General features: G+C 45.1%; 3 protein-coding genes across 4 annotated transcripts in view; 2 read left to right on the top strand and 1 right to left on the bottom strand.

Annotated features, from left to right (window-relative positions):
- Window positions 1-10,414, top strand: part of lama4 (laminin, alpha 4) — a gene marked incomplete at both ends in the record, with an annotated part of 30,760 nt that extends 20,346 nt beyond the window's left edge. The window contains 25 exons of the mRNA XM_080525063.1: window positions 280-421; window positions 513-606; window positions 742-858; window positions 1,000-1,185; window positions 1,457-1,596; window positions 1,700-1,864; window positions 2,590-2,735; window positions 3,234-3,396; window positions 3,508-3,641; window positions 3,764-3,935; window positions 4,109-4,240; window positions 4,370-4,512; window positions 4,739-4,868; window positions 5,158-5,295; window positions 5,397-5,530; window positions 5,681-5,845; window positions 6,443-6,596; window positions 6,994-7,187; window positions 7,347-7,536; window positions 7,675-7,830; window positions 8,313-8,472; window positions 9,070-9,200; window positions 9,317-9,410; window positions 9,533-9,652; window positions 10,269-10,414. Of these exons, the coding sequence (XP_080381189.1) occupies window positions 280-421; window positions 513-606; window positions 742-858; window positions 1,000-1,185; window positions 1,457-1,596; window positions 1,700-1,864; window positions 2,590-2,735; window positions 3,234-3,396; window positions 3,508-3,641; window positions 3,764-3,935; window positions 4,109-4,240; window positions 4,370-4,512; window positions 4,739-4,868; window positions 5,158-5,295; window positions 5,397-5,530; window positions 5,681-5,845; window positions 6,443-6,596; window positions 6,994-7,187; window positions 7,347-7,536; window positions 7,675-7,830; window positions 8,313-8,472; window positions 9,070-9,200; window positions 9,317-9,410; window positions 9,533-9,652; window positions 10,269-10,414 (3,646 nt within the window). The remainder of the gene's footprint in view (window positions 1-279; window positions 422-512; window positions 607-741; window positions 859-999; window positions 1,186-1,456; window positions 1,597-1,699; window positions 1,865-2,589; window positions 2,736-3,233; window positions 3,397-3,507; window positions 3,642-3,763; window positions 3,936-4,108; window positions 4,241-4,369; window positions 4,513-4,738; window positions 4,869-5,157; window positions 5,296-5,396; window positions 5,531-5,680; window positions 5,846-6,442; window positions 6,597-6,993; window positions 7,188-7,346; window positions 7,537-7,674; window positions 7,831-8,312; window positions 8,473-9,069; window positions 9,201-9,316; window positions 9,411-9,532; window positions 9,653-10,268) is intronic.
- A 1,348-nt stretch (window positions 10,415-11,762) lies between these two features.
- tube1 (tubulin, epsilon 1) lies at window positions 11,763-17,525 on the top strand (the record flags this gene model as incomplete). Of its 2 annotated transcripts, none has more annotated exons than XM_080526074.1 (12): window positions 11,763-11,787; window positions 12,056-12,129; window positions 12,431-12,483; window positions 12,614-12,668; window positions 12,886-13,001; window positions 13,623-13,744; window positions 13,948-14,135; window positions 14,303-14,475; window positions 15,509-15,649; window positions 16,138-16,278; window positions 16,816-16,990; window positions 17,155-17,525. In XM_080526074.1, 12 exons carry the CDS (start codon window positions 11,763-11,765, stop codon window positions 17,311-17,313), a joined length of 1,422 nt encoding a protein of 473 aa, XP_080382200.1. In that variant the 3' UTR covers window positions 17,314-17,525. The 2 variants fall into 2 exon arrangements, with proteins under 2 accessions (XP_080382200.1, XP_080382199.1); XM_080526073.1 differs by having other exon boundaries at window positions 12,608-12,668.
- A 1,023-nt stretch (window positions 17,526-18,548) lies between these two features.
- Window positions 18,549-22,688, bottom strand: ccn6 (cellular communication network factor 6; the record flags this gene model as incomplete). The annotated part of the gene is made up of 5 exons (XM_080525122.1): window positions 18,549-18,830; window positions 19,164-19,357; window positions 20,056-20,304; window positions 20,635-20,914; window positions 22,641-22,688. 5 exons carry the CDS (start codon window positions 22,686-22,688, stop codon window positions 18,549-18,551), a joined length of 1,053 nt encoding a protein of 350 aa, XP_080381248.1.
- Window positions 22,689-23,687: the final 999 nt, after the last annotated feature.

Genomic DNA, 23,687 nt, shown 5'->3' with positions numbered 1-23,687 from the left:
CTATTCACCTCCACCAGCCTCCCCTGATCAGAACATAACTGCAAACACTACATTACCCTCCCCATTCCACTACAATGCAGACCACATTCAAGAACAAAAACCCTTAAGCATGTTTATCAAACACTGATCAATACAGTCAGTCATTGCACATACATTATATGTATTAGGCGATTCTGGAATATACAGATACAGATACACATACAATTATGTACATTCTAGTGTTATTGTTGTGTATCCTCAATGGACCTTGACATCTGACATGTGTTCCTTTCTGTCTAGTGATCTGAAGAGCAGCGATGCCAATGGATATGTCCAGAGGGCTTTGGATGCAGCAAACGTGCACAACAACATTGTGAAATACATCGACGACGCCAACATCACCGCACTGACGACCCTTGATCTAGCCAACAGAACCAACGAGGTATGTTCTATCAATATTCAGTTTGAATGGTAAACATTCACAGTGTTTAACCTCAATTGACAAACCTGTTATTGTGTATTGTCTATGACAGGCCGCAGAGGGCATCAGCACCCAGCTTGGATTTCTGACGAAGCAGAGCGACACGGTCTTCAAGAAATCCGTTTCATTGCGCTCTGAGCAAATCGGTATGACACATTTTCGGATGGAGCATTGCTCGATCATTGTGTTTACCTTACTTGTTATACTTGATTGAACGATGAATCATTTCTGTTGTATGTATTTGATCCAATAAATGATGAATGTATGAATCATCTCGACAGAGGTTGAAGAGGAGGTGGTCGACAAACTGAAATACATCGAGGAGACAAAAGAGACCATGGACGAAAACGTCAAGAAACTGGCCGAAATAGTGAGAGACATCAATGGAATTGAGAAAGGTGAGATAAAAGTGTTTAGGGTTTATTTTGGGGTGAATTCTGCGTAGTGTCATTCACATCAGCGGTACATGCCGAGCCATCTTCGGAGCTGTCTCCTCATCTCTGTACGTCTCCCTGTGCATCGCTCGTTGGATCTCTCAGACAGAACCGCCAAGCGTCTTGTGTACACCCAGGAGGTGGCTGAGGTTACCCTGAACCGCTCAGTAGAGGTCCTGCAGACCATCACCCCTATCAGCCAGAGGGTACAGGAGTGGGCCAACAACATGAAGAACAATGATTACTCCACCGAGGCCTACACCCGCGCAGTCATCTCCGCTGAAGAAGCAGGTATACTGCCACCTCATATACTCCTATTCTAATATCATATACATGTACATTCTCAATTACATAGCATATCCAAAATATACTCATTGAGGAGTCATAGAATTTATGCTAAACTTTCGCTCTCTCTCTCTTTCTCTCTCTCTCTCGGTCTCTCTCTGTCTCTCTCTCTCCCTCTCTCTCTCTCTCCCTCTCTCTCTCTCTCTCTCTCTCTCTCTTCCTCTCTCTCTCTCTCCCTCTCTCTCTTTCTCTCTCTCTCTCTCCATATTATTTTCAGTGGACAACCTGTCTGATCTGGTCCCCGAGCTGTTGGACAAGCTGCGAGTGGTGGAGGAGAAGAAGCCAGTGAACAATGTGACCACGAACATCCTGAGGATCAGAGAGCTCATTGCACAGGCCAGGAGTGTGGCCAAGAAGGTCATTATCACCGGATGGGCTAACCACCAATCACAATCGACTTCCTATGATCAGCGGGAACCATGTCGGAACCATGTCTTGTTTTGTTTGCTGTACTCCATAGGTCCAGGTGTCCATGAAGTTCAACGGCCACTCCTCCGTGGAGGTGCAACCCCACACCAACGTGGAGGAGCTGAAGACGGTGACGTCCATCAGTCTGTTCATCAGGGTGGACCCGGACAAAGACCCCATCGAGGACCGCTTCATCTTCTACTTAGGAGACAGAAACGTAAGGATGCTAGAGAACAGGGAGGAGGGAGGACAGGGGGGAATAGGCGAAAGGGCTACTGTAGCATTGGGCTGAGGCTGAGCAGCTTGGCTCCTCTACAAGGCGTTGACTGCAGCATAGAGCTCAGCACTCCCATTGATCTGAGGCCTTTCTGTGTGTTTGTGTGTGTGTGTGTGTGTATGTGCATGCGGGAGAGGGGAGGGAGGGAGGGGGGTGGAGGGGAAAGACTTGGACCCTGAGAATGACTGAGATAAAAGGGAGAGAGCAGCTTGTGTAGATGAATAGCTCGTTGCGATCATGTGAGCAGGAAAAAGCCTTTGAGAAGCAGACAGTTGCCTTTTTCAAAGGGTCTCTAAAGAGACGCCTGTGACAACAGTGTGTGTGTGCCTTCAAAGTGCAGGATCATTTACATAAATGCCGTTACCCCCCACACAGCCAGGACACAGTGACAGCAGGGCTTTCCTCTCTGGGCCTCCTCTCTGCTCTCTTTAATGATGCTTAACCCTGGTTGAGCTGTAAATGATGCAGTGATGTTTGTGTGAAGCCATTTGATACTGAGAAAATGATACTCTCGTTTACCGTCTTTTAATGCAAAACAAGAAAGAATTGTCTGCTTAGCTTTATTTTTTACTTAACAGAATATTCAGTTATTTCATATTACATGTGTTATATGTTGTTAAGAAATTACATAACATAGTCACATTGGCTGCTCTCTACCCCTGCAGGGAAGAAAGGACTACATGGGTCTGGCCATCAAGAATGACAACCTGGTGTATGTCTACAACCTGGGGGGGGAAGATGTCGAAATCCCGCTGGGTTCAAAGCCTGTCAGCCAATGGCCCCCGGTCTTCAACTTCATCAAAGTGGAAAGGTACAGTACCGTGGTGTGTTTTCACATGACACGAGATGAGATTGTCCTCCGAAGAGGAAATTAATTTCCACAGCTTATACTACACGACATAAAGATACCAACCAACCCAACAGCCAGACATGACATTTAAAGTTCCATACTTTCAAGTTTCACGTTTATTGTTACGTCACATTACATTAAGTGTAAGAGAGGCAAATTCTTAGTCTTCGGTTCCTGACATTGCAGTATTCATACAGCATTCATACACTCAAGATAGCAGGTAAACAGACAGAAGACTAAGACAGCACATGTAAACTACAGTATCAACACCACCGCCAATCCAGTCACGCACTTAGCCAGTCTGTCTGTTCACACAGGACATCTGTGTACAGTAACCATACCGCACAGGGAGCTGTGGCTCTGTGGGTCTGTGGGTCTGTGGGTTTGTATCTGTACATGTAGGGTAGGAGGGTGGTAGTGTTGTGATTATTCGTGTTCCTTTGTATTCTTTGCTGGCAGGCTGGGCAGACATGGGAAAGTCTTCCTGACTGTGCCCAGTCAAACGTCCACTGACGAGCAGAAGTTCATCCAGAAAGGCGAGGCCTTTGGCACCGACTCCCTGTTTGACCTCGACCCCGACGACACAGTCTTCTTCGTGGGTGGCGTCCCCGATGATGTCAGGGTAGGGCTGTTGTATTTTCACTCTGAGCAGTTTCTTTTGCCATGGTAGCAGGCAGCATCACAGTATCATTCAGACCACTGTAATCACGTATTTGATCTGTTTTTCATTTAGCTTCCACCTGCACTGAGTCTCGCCCCCTTTGTGGGCTGTATCGAGTTGGCGTCTTTGAACAATGATGTCATCAGTCTATACCATTTCAAACAGACACACAAAATGGATGTAGTTGCTTCAACACCTTGTCCCAGGTACTGTATGATCATATTTCCCGGAAATAGTTCAGACACATTGAACTATGTGTTACCAATTGGGGACCACAGACAAGTAACTATGTTTTCATAATGACACTTTGTTTGTTGTTTCTTATCAGGTATAAGCTTGCGTTCTCGCAGAGCAGGATTGCTAGCTACCTGTTTGATGGAACAGGATATGCCCTCATCAACAACATGGAGAGGAGGGGGAAGTTCGGCATTGTCACCAGGTTTGACATTGCTGTTCGCACAGTAGCCAACAACGGCATCCTCTTCCTCATGGTCAACGGGGTAAATATGTCATCAGAAATGTCAGCGTTATTTTTTAGGTCTATATTGTCAGTGACGTAATGATGCAATACTGTACCTTGAAATAATACGGAGAGTAAAAGAATTACGACATTCACATTATGTCTTTGTGAAATGTATCATTTTCTCAAAACATTCAAAATGTCTCCTTTCAGGATAGTTTCTTCTTGTTAGACCTGAAGAACGGCTTCCTGCGCCTCATCTATGATTTTGGCTTCGGCACTGGCCCAATCGTCATGGAGAGTAACTTACCAAAACTACAGATCAATGATGCAAGATACCATGAGGTAAATGAGCCCCATTCTCTTTGTGTTGACAAAGGCATGCCTGCCACTAAGGGGACCTGTTGACATGTTAGTGAAAGAAACCTCCTTTCAAAAGAAAGTAATACAATCTCTGCTGCACTGTTTTCATAGGTGTCAGTGATCTATCATTACTCCAAGAAGATCATTCTATTGGTGGACAAGAGTCATGTGAAGTCGATGGAAAATGAGAAAAAAACACTCCCCTTCTCAGATATCTACATTGGAGGGGCCCCCTCTCGCATTCTCCTCTCCAGGTGAGTTCCACAGCCCCCACGTGACCTCATACCAATGCAAGGATTCTGACCTTGGCAGAGGTCGACCTTGAATGCATACTGTAGATTACAACTGAAACACAATACAGTATCAACAGATTATAACATTGGCCGAAGAACTGAGTGCAACTGGACAGCGGTGGCTTTGATGGTCCCCCCACTGATTGGTTCCCATAGCCCCTTTTGAGTGTGCTAACCTCTCCCCCAGGCCTGAGCTCTCCTCTCTGGTGGGACTGAAGGGCTGTGTGAAGGGCTTCCAGTTCCAGAAGAAAGACTTCAACCTCCTGGAGGAACCTGGCACCATCGGCATCAGCAGTGGCTGTCCTGAGGAGTCCTTTGTATGTATTCTACACTGACTGAGGTCCAATAGACAACGTATAGACATAGAATCAACTGAACTAAGCACGCGCTCCCTTTGGGATGCTCACATACTGAACTTATGTGTATACATGAATACAATGTTGTTACAAGAGCAATAACAGCTTTACTTAATAGGTACTGTACTGTAAAGTGTTTCCCTCTCTTGAGATTTGGTTCAACTTGTACTGTAACATTGACAAACTGATCAATGTCTCTATTGGAGGTATAGTGAAGGGTGAATTAGAAATGTGCCTTTGATTCTGACAGATGTCCCGTAAAGCCTACTTCACTGGAGAAAGCTACTTGGGGTCTGCAGCAAAGATAGCCCCCTTCGACGCCTTTGAGGGAGGTCTTAACTTCAGAACACTGCAGCCCACTGGTCTCCTCTTTTACCACAAAGATGGGGTATGCTGATTCATATATGAATTAAGATGACTTAGTTTTGAATACAGTGTGGGTTAGTTTTTACAGCTGTTAACGAACTCCAAACTATCATTCTCCTTTAGTCTGATGAGTTTACCATCGCCCTGGCGGAGGGAGCAGTCACGTTGACCGCCAAGGGGACCAGAGTCGTATCCCGCAAGCAGCAATACAATGATGGAAGGATGCATTTCCTGGTAGCTTCAGTAACCAATGACAAGTAAGAATCTACTATTTACAATTTCAATCAAAATGGTGCCAAGTGCCAACAGTATTTAAGTGCCTTGATATTTATTATTGAAATAAAAGGCATTTTCATTATTACTCGAAGTGCAACATGTGTCTGATAAACTGGTGAACTCTGTCATAGATACGAGTTGGTAGTGGATGACAGAGACAAGCGTGACAAGAAACGCCCGTCCTCAACGCCATCGTCAGCCGCCGCGTCCAGGACCTTCTACTTTGGAGGATCTCCTGATGGCAGCAGCAGCATCAAAAACTTCACTGGCTGCATCAGCTATGCCTACATCAACAGGTTGGCCACTCTCTCATACCAGAGCTATCATACAACATAAGCAATAGGCAGGCCAGCTCAAACCAAGTGGACCAAATATACAGTATTTGATATAATGGATTGTTATGGATTTCATTCATATACTGTAGCTCTTTGTGCATGACGGTTTCACATACTGTATCGGAAACACTCACGTCACCTCATCCACCACCGTGAATGCCGTGGAGTGTGCTACTGTCGAGAACTTGATTCATTAGTCAGGGTACGACATGTGTGCCCACGTTTGACGTCCTGTTAGTGAGTCTGTTTCATATCTCCAGAGACCTCAGGTATGAATGCATGCTAATTGGTTCTTTGGCTTGTGTTATGGAGAACCTAGAGGCCTGCTGTTGTATCTATAGAGAGGAGGAAAGCCAGGTTCACAAATAGAGCTGCTATGCAGAGTGGGAGGACATGGAGTTTGTTACCATGGAGACAGAGTTCTGTGTTGAGAGAGTGTGTCTCTTTGGCTCTTATGTCTTTAGCACTGTGTTGATCTCTCTCTCTCTCTCTCTCTCTCTCTCTCTCTCTCTCTCTCTCTCTCTCTCTCTCTCTCTCTCTCTCTCTCTCCGCTCTAAGACAAGACAGGGACATTGAGCCGGAGGACTTCCAGAAGTACACTGAGAATGTCCAGACGTCCCTGCAGGACTGCCCAGTGGAGCGACCGCCCGCCGCCCTGCTCTCAAAAGAGAGCAGAAACACCTCCAAAGCCAAACAGGGCCAGTCCAGGAAGGTAAAAAAAGATCATTCATTTGAATGCGTCAGTGAACCAGTATCTGTCAGTATCTGTCTCAGTAACTGTCAGTTATCTATAATCAAGGACCCCAATTGAAATAAGCCAGTGGCTTTCTTGGGTTTTTATCCTGTTAGTTGACCTTGTATGTAATATGTACTTTCATGTACCTACTTCTGCAAATCTTCTAATAAAGTTTTCAATCAATCAATCAATCAATCTATGATCTGTGAAGATATGTCATAGATGTATGCATTATCAAAAATTCAGGGTCTACAATGACAGTATAGGAGCTTGTAGGAAGGACCCAATTAACCTGAGAAGAACGTATACATTGACCCACGCAGCCACGCATGCATGCACTATTAACAGTTAGATGACTCATCCTCTCATTAAGGTGAGCAGAGATAAGTCCAGCCTCCCGCAAGGCCTGATGGGATTGAAGAGTGATGAGCGGGAGCCGTCAGAGACGGAGGACACACCATGTTACCTGTCATCCAGGCCTCGCGCCTCCCGCAATGCCCACCATTACGGGGGCACTGCCAACAGCAGGCAGGAGTACACAGACATCCCACAGTCCCTCTCTGAGAGGTAAGTCTTGGGAAGAACACTGTGGGTACTGGATACATCTTCTGGGTCAAGTCTATTCTAAACCCCCACAGCACAAGCTGCTCTTCAACCTGGCTGAGTGTTTTTCACGGCCTCTGTGTGCTCCTCTGAGTAGAGCATGTGCACCTTCCGCCCCCTCAGGTCCCACTTCTCCCTGTCTCTGAAGACCCAGTCCTCCTTCGGCCTCATCTTTTATGCATCGGACGAGGCAGAGGACAACTACATGGCCCTCTTCTTGACCCATGGGAAACTGGTGTACACCTTCAACCTGGGTCCGCAGAAGATCAAGGTCAAGAGCCTCGAAAAATACAACGACGGGGAATGGCATAACGTAAGTGAATGTCCCCAAAAAAGAAGACGTCGATATTCCATCAGGCAAACATTGATCGACATCGAGATACGCATCGCATTTTTCTACTTTGACATGAATCTCGTACAGTGTGAAAGCCCTTTCCCTCCCCTCCTCTAGGTTATTTTTATCCGTGATGGGAATACGGGCCGATTAATAATTGATGGGCTGACGGTACTGGAGGATAGAGCTCAGGGCACCAACATCTCCTGGCATGTCAGCAGCCCCCTCTACGTGGGAGGAGTCCCTCCAGGGAAGGCCCAGAAGAACATACAGGTACTGTACCAATCCTTCACAAGCACCTTGGGACTAGTGGTAAAGGCAAGCGGAGACGAATATATGGAAAGGTTTTACCATCGCATGTAAGATCAGCAGGAATCCTCATGGATACGCATGAAAAGCCTGGCAAGGAATGTGAAGTACTATAGGATAAAACAGTAAAACCCCTGACCTCTCTCCGAACAGAGCATGCTTTTGTGATTCACGTGGTCTTGTCTTTTCTGGAATATGTGATCACACTGGGAGCCATCCAACTATTTTCAGTCCAGACTGCTTTTCTCTCACATGTTGTTATTCCCTCAGAGAGCAGTGCAGGAAACCACCAATCTGACCTCTTTCTCTTTTGAACTCGGGGAGACTGCGGGGAGACAGCTTTTTGCTCTTTATTTATCTTCTCTTCATTTTGTAATGATCGATTTCCACAGTTACCATTCCACTAACGGAAACACTTGTCTGTACTACGTTTTTGTCTCCTGTAGAGAACTTCTGCATACAGCTTCACCGGCTGTGTGAAGAACCTCCAGCTGGACGGCCAATGGCTCTCCTCCGTGTCACAGACTTTCGGGGTCACACCCTGCTTCGATGGACTCCCTGAGCCGGGAACATACTTCTCAGACGAAGGGGGATACGTAGTCTTGGGTAATGTACAGCCCTCTATGCCAAGTCATTACATTTTGTAGTTTGAAAGAAAAAAAAGGAAGTAGTGACATACAGTATGAGTCTCTCTTCTGGCTTTGTACTGAGGCTGAGCTTTTTCCTGATTCATTTGAAGTATTATACTACCTCTAACGATATGCTCACTATTTCATACCGTGACTGCACTGTTCAGTTTCGCAGGGCCTTCCACGTTTGGAAACAATAAATCAATTATATCGCATGGCGTGTAACAGTAGATTTCCCCTGGACAACACACAAAGGCCGTTGGTCGTTCACCACACAGACGGGAGGCAGGGAGTCTTGTCAGGATAGGGGAATACGATCCCTCCAGTGCACCTGTGGTGAAAATGTGGATTGGTGGAAAGCTAGGGGGGGCACTGGGGAGAGGTGCAGATCCCAAGGTCTTGGGAGCTGAGTTGCAGCTGTTGAATGAGCACAGAGCAATTTCACACCCTACACGTGCACATGCCTCGTTGGGCCTAAGTCTAGGGAGACATTCCAGGTTACAGACAGTAGAGATGAGGTGCAGAGCATAGCGCTGGACTTAACTTTAACTCCTTTTTTCTCCCTTTATTTCAGATGACACTTTCAATCTGGGCCTTAAGTTTGAGCTGGTGGTGGAGGTGCGCCCCCGTGTGGCATCAGGAGTGCTACTGCATGTGTACACAGCAGATGAGGACTATCTCACCATGTATATTCTTCAAGGAGCGGTAAGTACTGTCTAAGTAAAACATGGATGCATACGCAGGAAACCAGCTGCATTGTGATGATACTGTAAGCTCTCTGACTTGGTTATTATAATGTGAATGCTGCTCTTTTCTGACAGGTGGTGGTCCTAGTGAACAACGGCGTCCGAGAGTTCTTCACACAGGTCTCTCCTCGACAGGGCATGTGTGATGGAAGTTGGCACAGAATCACAGGTGCAGTCATGGATCTCTATCTGTAACAAACAACTTTAAAACATAATGGGGATAAAGATGTTTGATTTCCGTTGATTACAACGTTTGTTGTTTGTGTGTTGCCTGCCTCCTCTGGTACACAGTGATCCGTGATGCTAATGTAGTCCAGCTGGATGTGGATTCAGAGGTGAACCATGTGGTGGGACCTCTCAACCCCAGCGCTCTGAGCTCCAGGACCCCAGTGTTCATCGGTGGCGCTCCAGGTCAGTGGCCACTAGCCAGGCAGCTTTCCAAACATTTGTCATTTTGCAATGTAATGTTAGACATTATTGTATTTGTTAGGTCTGGAGATCTGACAGAGATATTCCTGTCATCCAAAGGCTTTATGTGCTGCTTCTTAGACGGACAGATACAGAATATGCATCTAATAAAGAAAAGGAAATGTGTTTAGAATTAATAAAGAAAAGGAAATGTGTTTAGAATTAATAAAGAAAAGGAAATGTGTTTAGAATTCGTGACCTTAGAATTATAAGGTTCTATCTCCATTTTTGGTCTTTTTTTTTCTTCTTTTTTTTTTTAACATAATCTGACCGATTAGGTGTTTGTTAATGCCTGTGTGGTGTTATTTTTAAAATGTTGATTTTTTTTTGTATTTTAATTAATAAAATACAAAGGTTCCATCTCACAAAACATAATGGAATGTAAAAACTTCGACGCTCAATATCTCTGAACTACCCTAAACGGATAACCGACGTATACCGTAATATAGTCGAAAGAACCATATAATTCTAAGCTCACGAATTAATAAAGAAAAGGAAATGTGTTAATAATTAAGTGTGAATATTTGATTATAATGTGGTTTAACATTTCTCTTCCTAGAATCTCTTCTCCCGGACGGCATCGCCACCAGGAGGGCCTACACGGGCTGCATGAGGAACCTCACGGTCAACGACAGCCATGTTAGCTTCAGCAAAGCTTCCCTTGTCAGTGGGGCGGTCAGTGTGGGGTCCTGTCCTGCTGCCTAAACTGTCTATTCCACTGCACCAAGATTGACCAAATTCTGCTTCATTACATGTTTCTACTGTGCAGTTTCAATAAAGATGTGCATAAAAATACATTGTCATTCATTTTTTTACCTTCTTATTTCTGTTACGTCTTCACAAAGTTGTTTGTTGTACTTAGAGGATGAGATGATCCAGCAAAACTAAATCTCTCAAATGGAATAGTTTCACATGAAAAAAAATCCCAAAGTTGAATTTCTGTTTTGTTGTTGTTTTTGCCAAGGATAGGATGTTGTGATTAATGGCCACAACATATCCAGAGCTCATTTGTAGTCGACCAAAATATTAAAATATTCCTATGAGAGAGTTGCGCACTGTAAATATAGATAAAGAGTTCATACTCCTTACAGTAAGCCCACTCATCAAACCCCACTCCCACTGAAAGCATGGTGGGTTATTCGGTCATTGACTCACCAGTAGCAACAGCTTCTTCTTTTTCCTCAAAAAGAGAGCCTTGATATAGCGGGCAGCCATGTAATCCAGCAATGCCTTTAGTGTTCAACTATTCTATATTGTAATCTCAATGTCACATTTGTATTAACAAATAGTGTTTCTCACTTCGTCACAGTGTTGTGATTGTTGTTGCTTTTTTAACTTTTCTTTTGAATAAAATGTATCCCCAAAACCTCTGCTGTTTGTATCCCCTCTATGATTGTATGATAATTACAATTAAGTTTAGTCAGATTACAGATGTCATCAAAATCCAAGTTATTTGTAATAATATATATCAGTTACACATCATCAAAAGCAGCACAGGCTGAAAAATAACATAGATGAGATATGAATACTAAAATAATTGTGCTGGATTTCCCATTGATAAGGGATTTTAGTTTCAGACTAACATGGGTGAGGGATAGGTTACTATTTTGCAATTATTATATCATAAAGTGTACATAGTATATGGACAACTACAACATTGTTGATAAGAATTATATGACTACATTTGGCGGCAGCATTTAAATTCAAATGCTGCCATCTAGCGCATAACATAGTCGACGAAGAAAATGTAACCGCTGGTTCGATGTAACCTTTCTCTACGTTGACTCATCGCGTTCCTTTTTAACTGTTCTAAAAGCTCGAGCCGCACGCGTTTCGGCCATACAAATCAAGGCAATGTAAGCGAGGCGTAAAACATTTGGAAAAACCACCGGTGCAAAGTTTTCCCGTTTCCATGACAAAACGTCATCAACATTCGACAAACAGTAAACGTGTGGCACGGATCTGAAACTGTCTTCACAAGTTTCATAACACAGTAGGCTACTCTAAACGTCAATGTTGCGAAAAGTCACCATCTCAGAGTTTGTTTGCAGCGATGACACAATCAGTAGTTGTTCAAGGTGAGTGTGCTACTGTTGTGGAGTGAACTGTAGCTGGCTTCCTTGTTATTACTTGTCTCTTGTCTTGTTTTCTTATGGTAGCTATCTTACCAGCAAACATTTAGAGACTATTCACATGTCTGGCAAGTGGCAACTCCACGGCTGCAAGGTGTCGTTTATAGTCATGGCAGGCAATGTTAATTATTGAAAATTAATCAGCTATTTGCAACCTCATGCCACTATGATCTAGTTTGAGTGTAATATAATGTTCATGATATGTGCTTCTCAGTTGGACAGTGTGGTAACCAGGTTGGCTGCAGGTTTTGGGATCTTGCCTTGCGGGAACATGCCTACGTCAATAAAGTAGGTCAACAATAACTATATCACTTAGTCTATGTGAGTCAACATAGCATTTAGATCTGCTTTTGCTGTGTATTGGATCACAAACAGCTGCATTATGGAATAATTGAACGGCCAGGAAATGTGTTATATTGTTTTACTTTATTTTTCATAACCATGTAAATATTACCATTTGATTATGAAGTGCAGAGTCATGTTGAGAGTACGCGGCTTGTCTAGAAGCAGCTCTTGTGTGAAATGGCACAGGAAGTTGGACCTCATCAAGACAACCCTAACATTGCTTTATTTTTTTCCCGGAATCCAGAAAGGAATATATGATGAGGCTCTGAGCAGCTTCTTTCGGAATGTTGACTCAAGGTAATTCCAGGCCACTCCTGATTTGATCCATTCATCCCAGCTACTACATGTTCCTTGAAATGTGCATACTCAATCAACCTTGTAGAGTCACTTTGAACGACTGTTTCCCTGTGTGTATTCCCAGGAGAAGCGACGGGGGAGCCTGTGACATCACCGGTGGGAAGATCGGATCCCTGAAGGCCAGGGTATAATTCCAGCGTTGATTTATTCCTTTGTGAGATGATGATACGTGTGTGTGTGTGTGTGTGTGTGTGTGTGTCTGCCTGCCTGCCTGCCTGCCTGCCTGCTTCACATCCTCTGACAAGAGTGATGCCTTCTCCTTCAAGCGTCTTTGAGTGTCTAGAAAAGCACTATATAAGTCTAATGTATTATTATGATTATTATTATTATTATTCTCTACAGGCGGTGTTGGTGGATATGGAGGAGGGTGTGGTTAATGAGATCCTACAGGGGCCGTTGAGAGAAGTGTTTGACAGCACTCAGTTTATCACTGATGTTTCTGGGTCAGGCAACAACTGGTGAGATACTGTTTGCCCACACACCAAAAAAAAATCTCTTTCTCTATGAACATGCCATTTTTCTTTCTATTTCTGGTATTCCATTACTGCAGGTGTAACAGAAGTTGTTTTTAAGCCCAGACACCTGGCCTAATGCATGTGAAAGCTAGATGCTTGTCTAAGAGAAGTAATACAAGTAGTACAGTACAACCCTGGCTTTTCCTCGCCATGAAGTCATGTAAAAATAGCACCTATGTCGGAAATTACATAGACATATATGTCTCTCTAATATCAGAACCAGATTCAGAATTATTTTTATTGCCAAGTATATTTGCGCGTATACAGGAAATTGACTTGCTGTGGCTGGTTCATAAAGATATAAGACATGAAGATACTGGGGACAGCAATATAATAAAAAACTACAACAATGTAAGAAACAACAACAAGGGGCAGTAGAACAACATAATAACAGTCAAGACACAGGGAGGGACCATTTTCTGGGAGTCATAGTAACTAGTTGACCATGACATTTTCCTGGAATTTCACACGCTGCTTATAGTACATCAATAACAGTGTACTGGAGCCATACCTACTGTAATCACAGTGTTTAAAGGGATGTGCTTCCTCTCCATTCCTCTTCAGGGCAGTGGGACACATGACATATGGTTCGGCATACAGAGAGCAGATCGTGGACAAACTGCGGAAGGCTGCCGAGCATTGTGACTGTCTGCAGTGCTTCTTCCTAATTCACTCCATGGGTGGAGGTAAGGATCAGTGTGCATTTATTGTCTCGTCGTTACTATTGAATTAAAGGTGCACTCTTTATTGATGGATATGGTTATGACCATAGACATGGAATTTTCTATATCTGGCTATGGCAGATATAGCCTTAGGGCTATCCGTCATTTGGGTGGAAAGTTGTGGGCGGAGCTTGATGTGTTGTTGCGCTCCATGCTGTGATTGTCAGGGACGGGATCAGGCCTGGGCACCCGAATGCTGAACCTTCTGGAGGAGGAGTTCCCAGAGGTCTGCCGTATCGTCACCTCCGTCTACCCCTCCGCTGAGGATGATGTCATCACCTCCCCCTACAACAGTGTCCTGGCCATGCGAGAGCTCACTGAGCACGCCGACTGTGTTCTGCCTGTGGAGAACCAGGTCTGTGACGGAGAGTGTCAGAATCTCTGTCAGAGTTAGTGCTGTGGCCATACCTTGAGATTTCTTTGAATTCTTGTAAGGTATGACAGGCTAAACATTTTTGCTTCTTGTTTGTTTTTGTGATTTTTTACAACAACAACAAAATAATCAATCCCTCCCTCCCTCAGTCATTGGTGGACATCGTGAACAAGATCAGGCACATGGCCCAAAGTGCAAAGCCAGGCTCTGTCATTAAGAGAGACAGCACCCTCATCTCCGGCCAAGGCGGGGTCAGTGGAGCAGAGAAGCCCTTTGATGCCATGAACAACATAGTGGCTAACCTGCTGCTCAATCTCACCAGGTACAGTAGCTATCAGGCTACTGGGGACAGGCTACTGGAGACAGGCTACTGGGGACAGGCTACTGGGGACAGGCTACTGGAGACAGGCTACTGGGGACAGGCTACTGGAGACAGGCTACTGGGGACAGGCTACTGGGGACAGGCTACTGGGGACAGGCTACTGGAGACAGGCTACTGGAGACAGGCTACTGGAGACAGGCTACTGGGGACAGGCTACTGGGGACAGGCTACTGGAGACAGGCTACTGGGGACAGGCTACTGGGGACAGGCTACTGGGGACAGGCTACTGGGGACAGGCTACTGGGGACAGGCTACTGGGGACAGGCTGCTGGAGACAGGCTGCTGGGGACAGGCTACTGGAGACAGGCTACTGGGGACAGGCTACTGGAGACAGGCTACTGGAGACAGGCTACTGGGGACAGGCTACTGGAGACAGGCTACTGGGGACAGGCTACTGGGGACAGGCTACTGGGGACAGGCTACTGGAGACAGGCTACTGGAGACAGGCTACTGGGGACAGGCTACTGGAGACAGGCTACTGGAGACAGGCTACTGGGGACAGGCTACTGGGGACAGGCTACTGGAGACAGGCTACTGGAGACAGGCTACTGGGGACAGGCTACTGGGGACAGGCTACTGGGGACAGGCTACTGGGGACAGGCTACTGGAGACAGGCTACTGGAGACAGGCTACTGGAGACAGGCTACTGGGAACAGGCTACTGGAGACAGGCTACTGGAGACAGGCTACTTTTTGACCAGATCAAGACCAGAAAAAAATCAAGGCCAGAAAAAAAACTAGGAGTAATACAGGAGCTGCAATAGAATAACAAATGCCGCCCCGCCCCGCCCCGCCCCGCCCACCACCAACAACAACGTAATTGCACAGTACAATCCTGGCATGTTTAAAGGGGGTAATTCAAGCCAATAAAGAGGAGGACTTGTAAGTCTGAAGTGATAGCATGTGTGTGTGTGTGTGTGTGTGTTTTTTGTCCAAACATGATTATTTGTTTATCTTTTTCTTCTCTGTGGTAGCTCTGCTCGTTTTGAGGGATCACTCAATATGGACTTGAATGAGATCGCCATGAACCTAGTTCCCTTTCCTCGACTGCACTACCTGGTGCCCAGCCTCACACCTCTCTACACCCTGTCTGATGTCAACATCCCTACTAGAAGGTCTGGTCTTTCCTTTCCAGCAGATATTAACACACCCTTGTTTGTTTGGACTTCCCTGGAACTCCGGATATTACGTTCTCACCTCCCTCTGGCACTACATGTGACCTTTAGTTGACAGTTGCCAATGGCAACGCTCTTTCATACCGTGCTGCTCTTTTCACTGAGTGAAAGTGACACACAGTGATAGCTTGACAAACCGCCCCCTCTCAATAAATCACGATTAATCCTGCTGTTTCAAAGTATTATCTCTGGGTCCACTAGGGAAACATGTGAGCAACACACTGTGCCGATTTGTCCTTTTCACACATTTCATAGCGTCATTTATCATTTCAATGAAACTGGATCATGTCTAGGCATCTAACAGTATACCGTAAACATTAGAGTAGAGTACAGTAGTGTGGTAGGAAGTGCTGCTCTGTGTTTCATGGGATTGTGTTGGTGTTCTGATCTTTGCTCTCACTCCTCTCTGTCTGTCTTCAATGGTTCAGGCTGGATCAGATGTTCACGGACGCTTTCAGTAAAGACCACCAGCTGATCCGGGCCGACCCCAAGCACAGCCTCTACCTGGCCTGTGCCCTCATGGTCCGGGGCAACGTGCAGGTGTCTGACCTCCGCAGGAACATCGAGAGGTGAGAGAACCCGGAGACCCAGAGCGCCATCCTCCCGTACCGTCCCCTAGCTGTCATACAGTAAAGGCAGGCTGTTCTGACTCCAGAAGGCTGCCAGTTCACCCTCCCCCCTAGGCCCAGAGATGACCCCCCCAGGCGCTCTCTCAAATAGTGTTCCCATTCACCGCTCTGTGTTGATGCTAAACCGAGACCCTTGATTCATGACTGCCCCCATTCAGCACCCGCTCTCTCCCTCCCCTCTCCCTGTAGAACTTTCTTCATATGGCATGTTTTCCAAGAGAAACAGAAACAGGAGCAGGTATGAGAGCACGTACCTGTGTGTGTGACCGTAGTGTACATTAGGGGGAGATGTTCCCTCGTGGCACGCTTAGTGAATGGACTTGGATTTCAACAATATTTTGCACCTTGGTTGTTTAATCGAGTGCATATATTTATGACATGAACCCTGGGTGAATCGGCTGCGGTCTGATGCCTATTGTGTATTGGGCAGATTAGCAAAAAAAAAACTGGTTTAGTCTCCCTCTTTCCAACTTCCAGGCTGAAGCCCAAGTTGCCCTTTGTCTCGTGGAACCAGGAAGGCTGGAAGACAAGTCTGTGTTCAGTGCCCCCTGTGGGACACTCCCACTCCCTCCTGTCCCTGGCCAACAACACCTGTGTGAAGCTCACCTTCACCGAGCTCAGAGACCGCTTCACCAAGCTCTACAGGAAGAAGGTAAACAACACTGGTTACCAGTTACCAGCACAACACATTTTCAACTAACTTAAGGCAGTTATTGCCTCGTTTGAACAAAACAGTCAATGTCCAATGTTTTTGATACCAGTCTTTAAGGCAAACTTACAGTACAGTACTGACTTAATGGATTACATTTTTCGCAGGCTCACTTGCATCACTACCTGCACGTCGAAGGTATGGAGCAAGGCTGTTTCACAGAGGCTATCTCCTCCCTCAACTCCTTGATAGAGGAATACAGTCAGCTGGATGCCACCAAAGGCAGACTGATGCCTGATGCACCCAGACTCACCATTGCTACATGAAGGTCCTCTGTGTTAACAGAGTGGAGAGTGTACACATAGTGGAGTGTGTGTGTGTGTGTGTGTGTGTGTGTGTGTGTGTGTGTGTGTGTGTGTGTGTGTGTGTGTGTGTGTGTGTGTGTGTGTGTGTGTGCGGGGGTGTGCGCAGGCTTACTTGATTGTGTGTTTGTATGTGTGCCTTTTTGATACTTGTATATAATGGGCTAGTGGTGGTATAGTGGATAGTGAGTTGGAGTGGTGATCGGACTGGTGATCGGAAGGTTGTGAGCTCAAATCCCGCCTGAAACACCACCACTAGTGTGCCCATGAGTAAGGCACTTAGCCCTCAGTTACTCCAGGGGGAATGTCCCTGTAATTCATAATTGTAAATGGCTTTGGATTAAAAGTGTCTGCTTAATGGCAAATTCTACATTCTAAAGAGACACATTCTTCATCCTTCAATATAAATAACCATATATAAGAACCATTTAAAATCCTTTATTTTTTATTTTTATTAAGTATGAATGACAGTGGTGCCAAGGTATTGTAGTTTAGTGGAGGATGTGGTGAATTGCGAGGTAGGAATGTTTATTGTTATCCTGCCAATTGCAGTCTCTGGTAACTGGTTGCAGATGCTCAACATGTGTTAGGGTTGATAAGACAAATCTGTAACTAAAGCTGCAGAAAAGAGTGACTGGGAGAGCCAAGAGGACTTAGTGATTCAGTCACAGACTTGACTTGACTGTCAATGGCTCACTAGATTATGAAGATGCTGTAGGATTTTGCATGAGTTGACCCAGAACAAGACTGTTGTTTACTCCCTTTTACCACCACTGGACCTCCTGATACAACTATAAAACAATCAAACAACAGTTATCAGAGTTGCTATATATATATATATATAGCCTCCACAATCCATGTTGAACTGACAGTTGTGGTCACTTTCAGTACATTGTACAATTTTCCTTCATATGTATTGTCTAGCAATCTGCCCTAGTTGGCTCTCTCCATTCATACTTCATGAGTTGAGGTTCCATGTGTTTTCATTTTCCCTAAAAAAAAAGAAAGCTCCTCTCTAAGGCATTATAGCCATAGAACACAGGCAGCACTGTCCAGGAGAACGTGATGATGGAACCATGACCAGGGTTCAGTCCACCCTACCACCACTGCTCAGTCAGAGACGGCAGTAAGGCCAGGCCTGTGTTAGTGTCTGTGGGCATGGATGGTGCTCTCTCTGAGGTAGAGGGGGCTGGCTAGGCCTAGAGGAAGCGCAGCTCTGAGAACATGTCCCCTGGGTCGTTGCACTTCTTCTGGCACACGCAGGAGGTTATCCATTGCATTTTCCAGCGGGTGTTGGAGCCGCCCTTGCAGCTGAAGTCCACGGTCACCATGCTGGACTTGTTGGGGACACAGCAGCGCTTGTCGGTGCAGGTGCCGCAGTACATGGGCTTGAACTTCTTGGTGCTGGTGCAGCCAGACAGGGTCAGCTTCTCCGCTTTCTTCGCCTGGAACTTGGGCCGACATGTCTTTCCTCTGGCCATCTAGACACAAAAGGGGATATACTATATTTAAATCCAGTAGTTTATCGACAGAATGCACATCATTATAGTCATGTAAACTAGAAAATTTGGATTTTTGGAGCTTGTGTGTTATCTATCTATGTACCTGTAGCCTATGTGTGGATAGAATAATGCTCTCATTTTGGTTGACATGTACAGTACAGTACATTAAATCCAAGGTCATTCTCATTTTTACAACCAGACATCCTGTCGTAGCATGATGTGGACATAGAGGGCATTTCTTTAGTGTTACAGTCATCCTGGTCTGGACTAGAGCACTGTCAACCACCTCAAGAAAGGCTGGCTGGTGGTCACCTTCACTTTCTTCCTGGGACTCTTCTCGCACGGCCGCAGCAGACAGAGGCGGCGGTCCTTCCTCATCTCACACTTGCCGTTGTCGTTGTTGACTCTCACAGAGATTCCCAGGCCGCAGGTCTTGGAGCAGGGGCTCCAGGGGGTGGTCTGGATCAGGCAGTTCTTCTTCCAGGCTAAGGGATGATCCCTGTAAGCTTTCAGTATTACAGTTAAAGGGTATTGTGTGAACACCCTGAACCGCAGACATGACACCATGCCGCACATGCTGTTAGTGAACTGAGAGCCCTTTGCTGTTAGTGAAGTGAATGTTCTTGATCATCTCCTAGCAGTGATGTCGTTAGGGCCTGGGCATCCGAAACGTGGGCCGGGCTAAGCCCCCCAATGTTTCAAGATCCTAACAATGCCTCTGTCTCCTAGCCCTCTACAGATGATTGGATCCACAGTCAGAGATAAATTATCTTTAGGCACGCCAAGATGGTTTCAATTACCTCTCTGTACAATGTGAATCTCAGTCTACCCATGGATGTGTAATCATATTGATGTGCTCTCTCTAGGCACCAGTGATTGAAGTGATGGACAAAGGCGGGACGTTTCTGGTTTTGCAAGCCAAGCAAAGCGAAATTTACTCAAATACATCAAAGCGTACTAAAAGAGGCCTTTGGTGCTTTTGATGAAAAGTGAGCAGCGCTCTCTCTGGGCTTTTATGACTGGGACCATCCACCCTTTTCCTCCGCATGGCTGACCACAGTCCGCCCCACTCTTTGCGCTCCCTGCCAAAGTAATCAAATGCCCACTCCCTATTTTTCCATCCAGCTTTAGTTTAACAGCAATTAGCATTCCGAAGCCAGACAACCTAGCGATTCTCGCCCCCGGCTTCTCTGCAAACACACACCTGGCATGGCCCTGTAAGTTGTATCCTGCTGATGTTTCTTTGGGTCCTGGGCACTACGGAGGCCGGCTGGCAATGGCGCGTTGCCCCTTAGAGGGGCGGAGCCTAGGAGACCTGCAGGCTTCTGGATGAAGGCGGGGGTGCAGCCGATGGCCCCAGCGATGCATGTACACTTGTACATGGGGCTGGGTTGGAAGGCCTGGCCGTTCTCATAGTGGGCCCCATTCAGGTCACACCCCACTGCCATCATGTCTAGGAGAAAGAGAGGGGGAGAAATGAAAAACACCATGGTGCTATGCTCACTGCCTACGCTATGCAGAGCATTGCTTGCAGCATTTTTCAGATACTAGTGTGTCTGTCTCCCGTGAGCGACCTAGGATTGCTTGCCTGAATGAGAATGAGTGACCTAACTAATGGTCTCCTTTCATGATCTAAGAACCAGAGTAAATTAGTTCTTCAGTGGTATTGATCAGCGTGGGATTGCAGGACTGGCCTGTGTTTTTTTTTTTTTTTTTTTTTACTGTATTGATTGCTCATGTCTTATATATTGCTCATGACTGTATATATTCACGGATCACTCACAGGCACATACTCCGACCTCATATCGTGGCTTGTCGCTGGAGAAGTCACAGTACATGCTCTTGTGTGGGTCGCAGATGTCCCTCTCGTTGCATAACTCGCCGATCTGCCGAGCGCAGCTCTTGCAGCAGCCGCAGCCGTCCAGCACAGAGCTCACTCCTGGGGCACACTGGGGCTTGGCACGACACTTACAGGGCCAGTGACAGAAGGGCTTCCTCTCACCCACTGCCCTGCTGCCCTGCGGAGCCAGCAGCTGCCCATGGTTCTGAGCCCTGCACAAAGACTAGAAAGACAGAGGACAGCGTCCTTGGTGGGTTGTCGGAGTAGAGATCACTGTTATAAGGGGATAGGCCCTTTTAAAGACCAGACTAGCCTCCTATAGTTAATGATGCATGACAGGGTAGAAGGTTACTCAAAGGTTAGAATGCCTCGGAGGTTTAGCATCAGATCCAGCTCCTATCTTAAGTGAATCAGTCAATTAATTGGACATGCATGAAGGTAATGTTAGTGATGTGCTGTGGCCTATAATGTCAAAATGTTTCCCTTTTAAACATTTAGACTTAAACCCCCAGAGGGCATGTTGTAAATGATTGTGTTAATTGTCCTTCCTTAGCCTTCATCTTATTTACTGCTGTGTATGTCCTGAAAGATGACTTCACTATGATGAGTGAGGGACATTACTCCCAAAGACATGTTGTTGTTGTTCACTTGAGTAATATCATTAAATAGGGAACATGCAGTAAGTAATATGACTGTTCCCCCTGACAGTGCAACCTACATTAGTTAACCATGTCAGATGTAAGTAATAGAAGGTTAGAGAACACAAGAGTACATTAAAACAACTAAAGTCATAATTTTAACAATAATAACTGTACAATTCAACCTAGCTCTCAGACATAAAAAAGAGAGAGTGGAGTCGAGATTAGAGTAAAGTAGCTCTTTTGTGCAGTATGCGCGTAGTGTGGCGTTCAGTTTAACTGTGGAAAATGGAAATAATTCCTTGAAACAAAAATACAATTGATCTGTCGTGATTATTCTAGTCCAGCAAATGAGAAATATAGCACAACTGTTATGAACTAGCCCAGTTCAGTGGAAGAAGAGAAGTTGTATGCCCACTCACTATGACGCAATCACTGTGTGCTGTCAATTGTGTGTGTCCATACTGTAGTGAGGGCTAGTGCCTCTGGCTCTTCCCTGCTTCCCAGGGTCACTGAAGGTTATGCCAAAAATCTGAAGCCTTTCTGCCAGGTTTACAGAACGAGCTCATTTCGTGGTGTGAAAACGGATACATTCTGAAACCTTTGAAAAAACACGCTCCTCAAACTTTGCCCCCTTTGCCAGGAAGTATTCTCTTTAAAATGCGATTTAAAAAGGAAGCCTTTTTTCCCCTCTGATTAGTTCATTACTTCTGTACACCGCTCGACATGTCTGACATGTGTTTACAGGTGTTTTAGAATCCATGACCAACAATCTCTCAATTACTTTGTGGTTGAAAATAAGAGAAATAATTTCCCAAAAAATAACCTTTTCAAGTGCAACATACCGTGACGTTAGAATTATAAGGTTCTATCTCCATTTTTGTCAAAATTGAGTTTTTTACATAATCTGATCCATTAGGTGTTTATTAATGCCTGTGTGGTGTTATTTTTTTAAATGTTGAAATCTTTGAGGTAGTAATTCATAAAATACAAAGGTTCCATCTCACAAAACATAATGGAATGTAAAAACTTTGACGCTCAATATCTCTGAACTACCCTAAACGGAGATAGAACCTTATAATTCTAAGCTCACGATACAGTAATGTACAGTAAGGCATATGACCTCTGTCCCACTGATGCCACATGCTGAGAGCAGCCTAGCATCTCTATCTGTGGCATGTTATCAACACCATTTTCCATAAAAGGCAGGTGTTGAGTGTCATATCAAGCACTGTCCTATCAGGAAAGGAGGAGAATACAGCTTGTCTGTAATTGTGAGGCAAGAGAGAAAAGGAAGGGGGCTTCTCTTACCTGGTGAGCTAGAATGACCAGGAGGGAACAGCAGAGTAGAGATAGCATCTTTTAAGTATTCAGGCTTGTGTGAGCTCTGAGAGCCCGAGAAAATGAGAGTAGGAGGGAGAGAGGGAGGGGAATGGGAAAGAGAGCAAGGGGGAAGAGAGATCGAGAGAGCTGACCTGGTACAGAGGGGCACAAAGCTCCCCTCTGTCTCCTCTCCAAACACACCTTTCCGTGGCTTACTGATCCAAAGGAGAAATATTTCTCTTCATAACTGCCGGCTGGTCCGACTGCTCTTCGAGAGTCCTGTCTCCTTGTTTATTCTTAGTTTGTGAGATTTTATGTGAACTAATTTATTTAAAAAAAATAATCATCTCCAGTCATGTACGAGTGTATAGGTTTTTTGTCTTAATGTGGTGTTATATAGTAGGCATATCCTTGTTTTGGTCGACCTGGATATATTTGAGTTCACATTCCTTCAGTGTTGACTCTGGGTAAAGAGGTCCCTCTCACAGCCCGTTCCTCCATCCCCAAAAAGGCTGAGCTACTTGACCATTCAGCTAGACGTAAATACCCTGCCTGCCATATCATAGGCACAATATTTGACAAATCTAATCAGATCACAAAGCTGCAGTTGTTTAATCTCAGTGCATGTAAATATAACATAAGTCAGTATTGCCAGAAAATAAAGGTATTTCCAGAAAATAAATCTTGAAAACATCAGTGAAAGACATTACATTTTACCTGGTAGTAACAGTTGAATTACTCTTCTAACAACATTATAGTAAAAAAAAAACTTTAAAAAAAAACATTAGAGTAAAAGCAACAACAGCATTGTATTAACATGTTGTTATGCAATTCCTGGTCCCTTTCAGATATTTGTTTGGGACCATTTTATGTGATTACACAGAGGAATAATAAGAAACCACCTTATTCTACTTGTGTATTAAACACAAAGGGCTCAGCTCCATTATCTTCCCATAAGAAAGCGAGTGCTTGTGTACTTTATAACACATCATGTTCATACTCTGTTGAGTCTGAGGAATGACAGAGTTTCAACAC

The sequence above is a fragment of the Nansenia antarctica genome, assembly GCF_963989245.1.
Source record: "Nansenia antarctica genome assembly, chromosome: 3".
In the NCBI taxonomy this organism is placed as follows: domain Eukaryota; kingdom Metazoa; phylum Chordata; class Actinopteri; order Argentiniformes; family Microstomatidae; genus Nansenia; species Nansenia antarctica.
The sequence above is the reverse complement of the archived record's forward strand: the minus strand, read 5'-3'. Positions and strand labels throughout refer to the sequence as shown.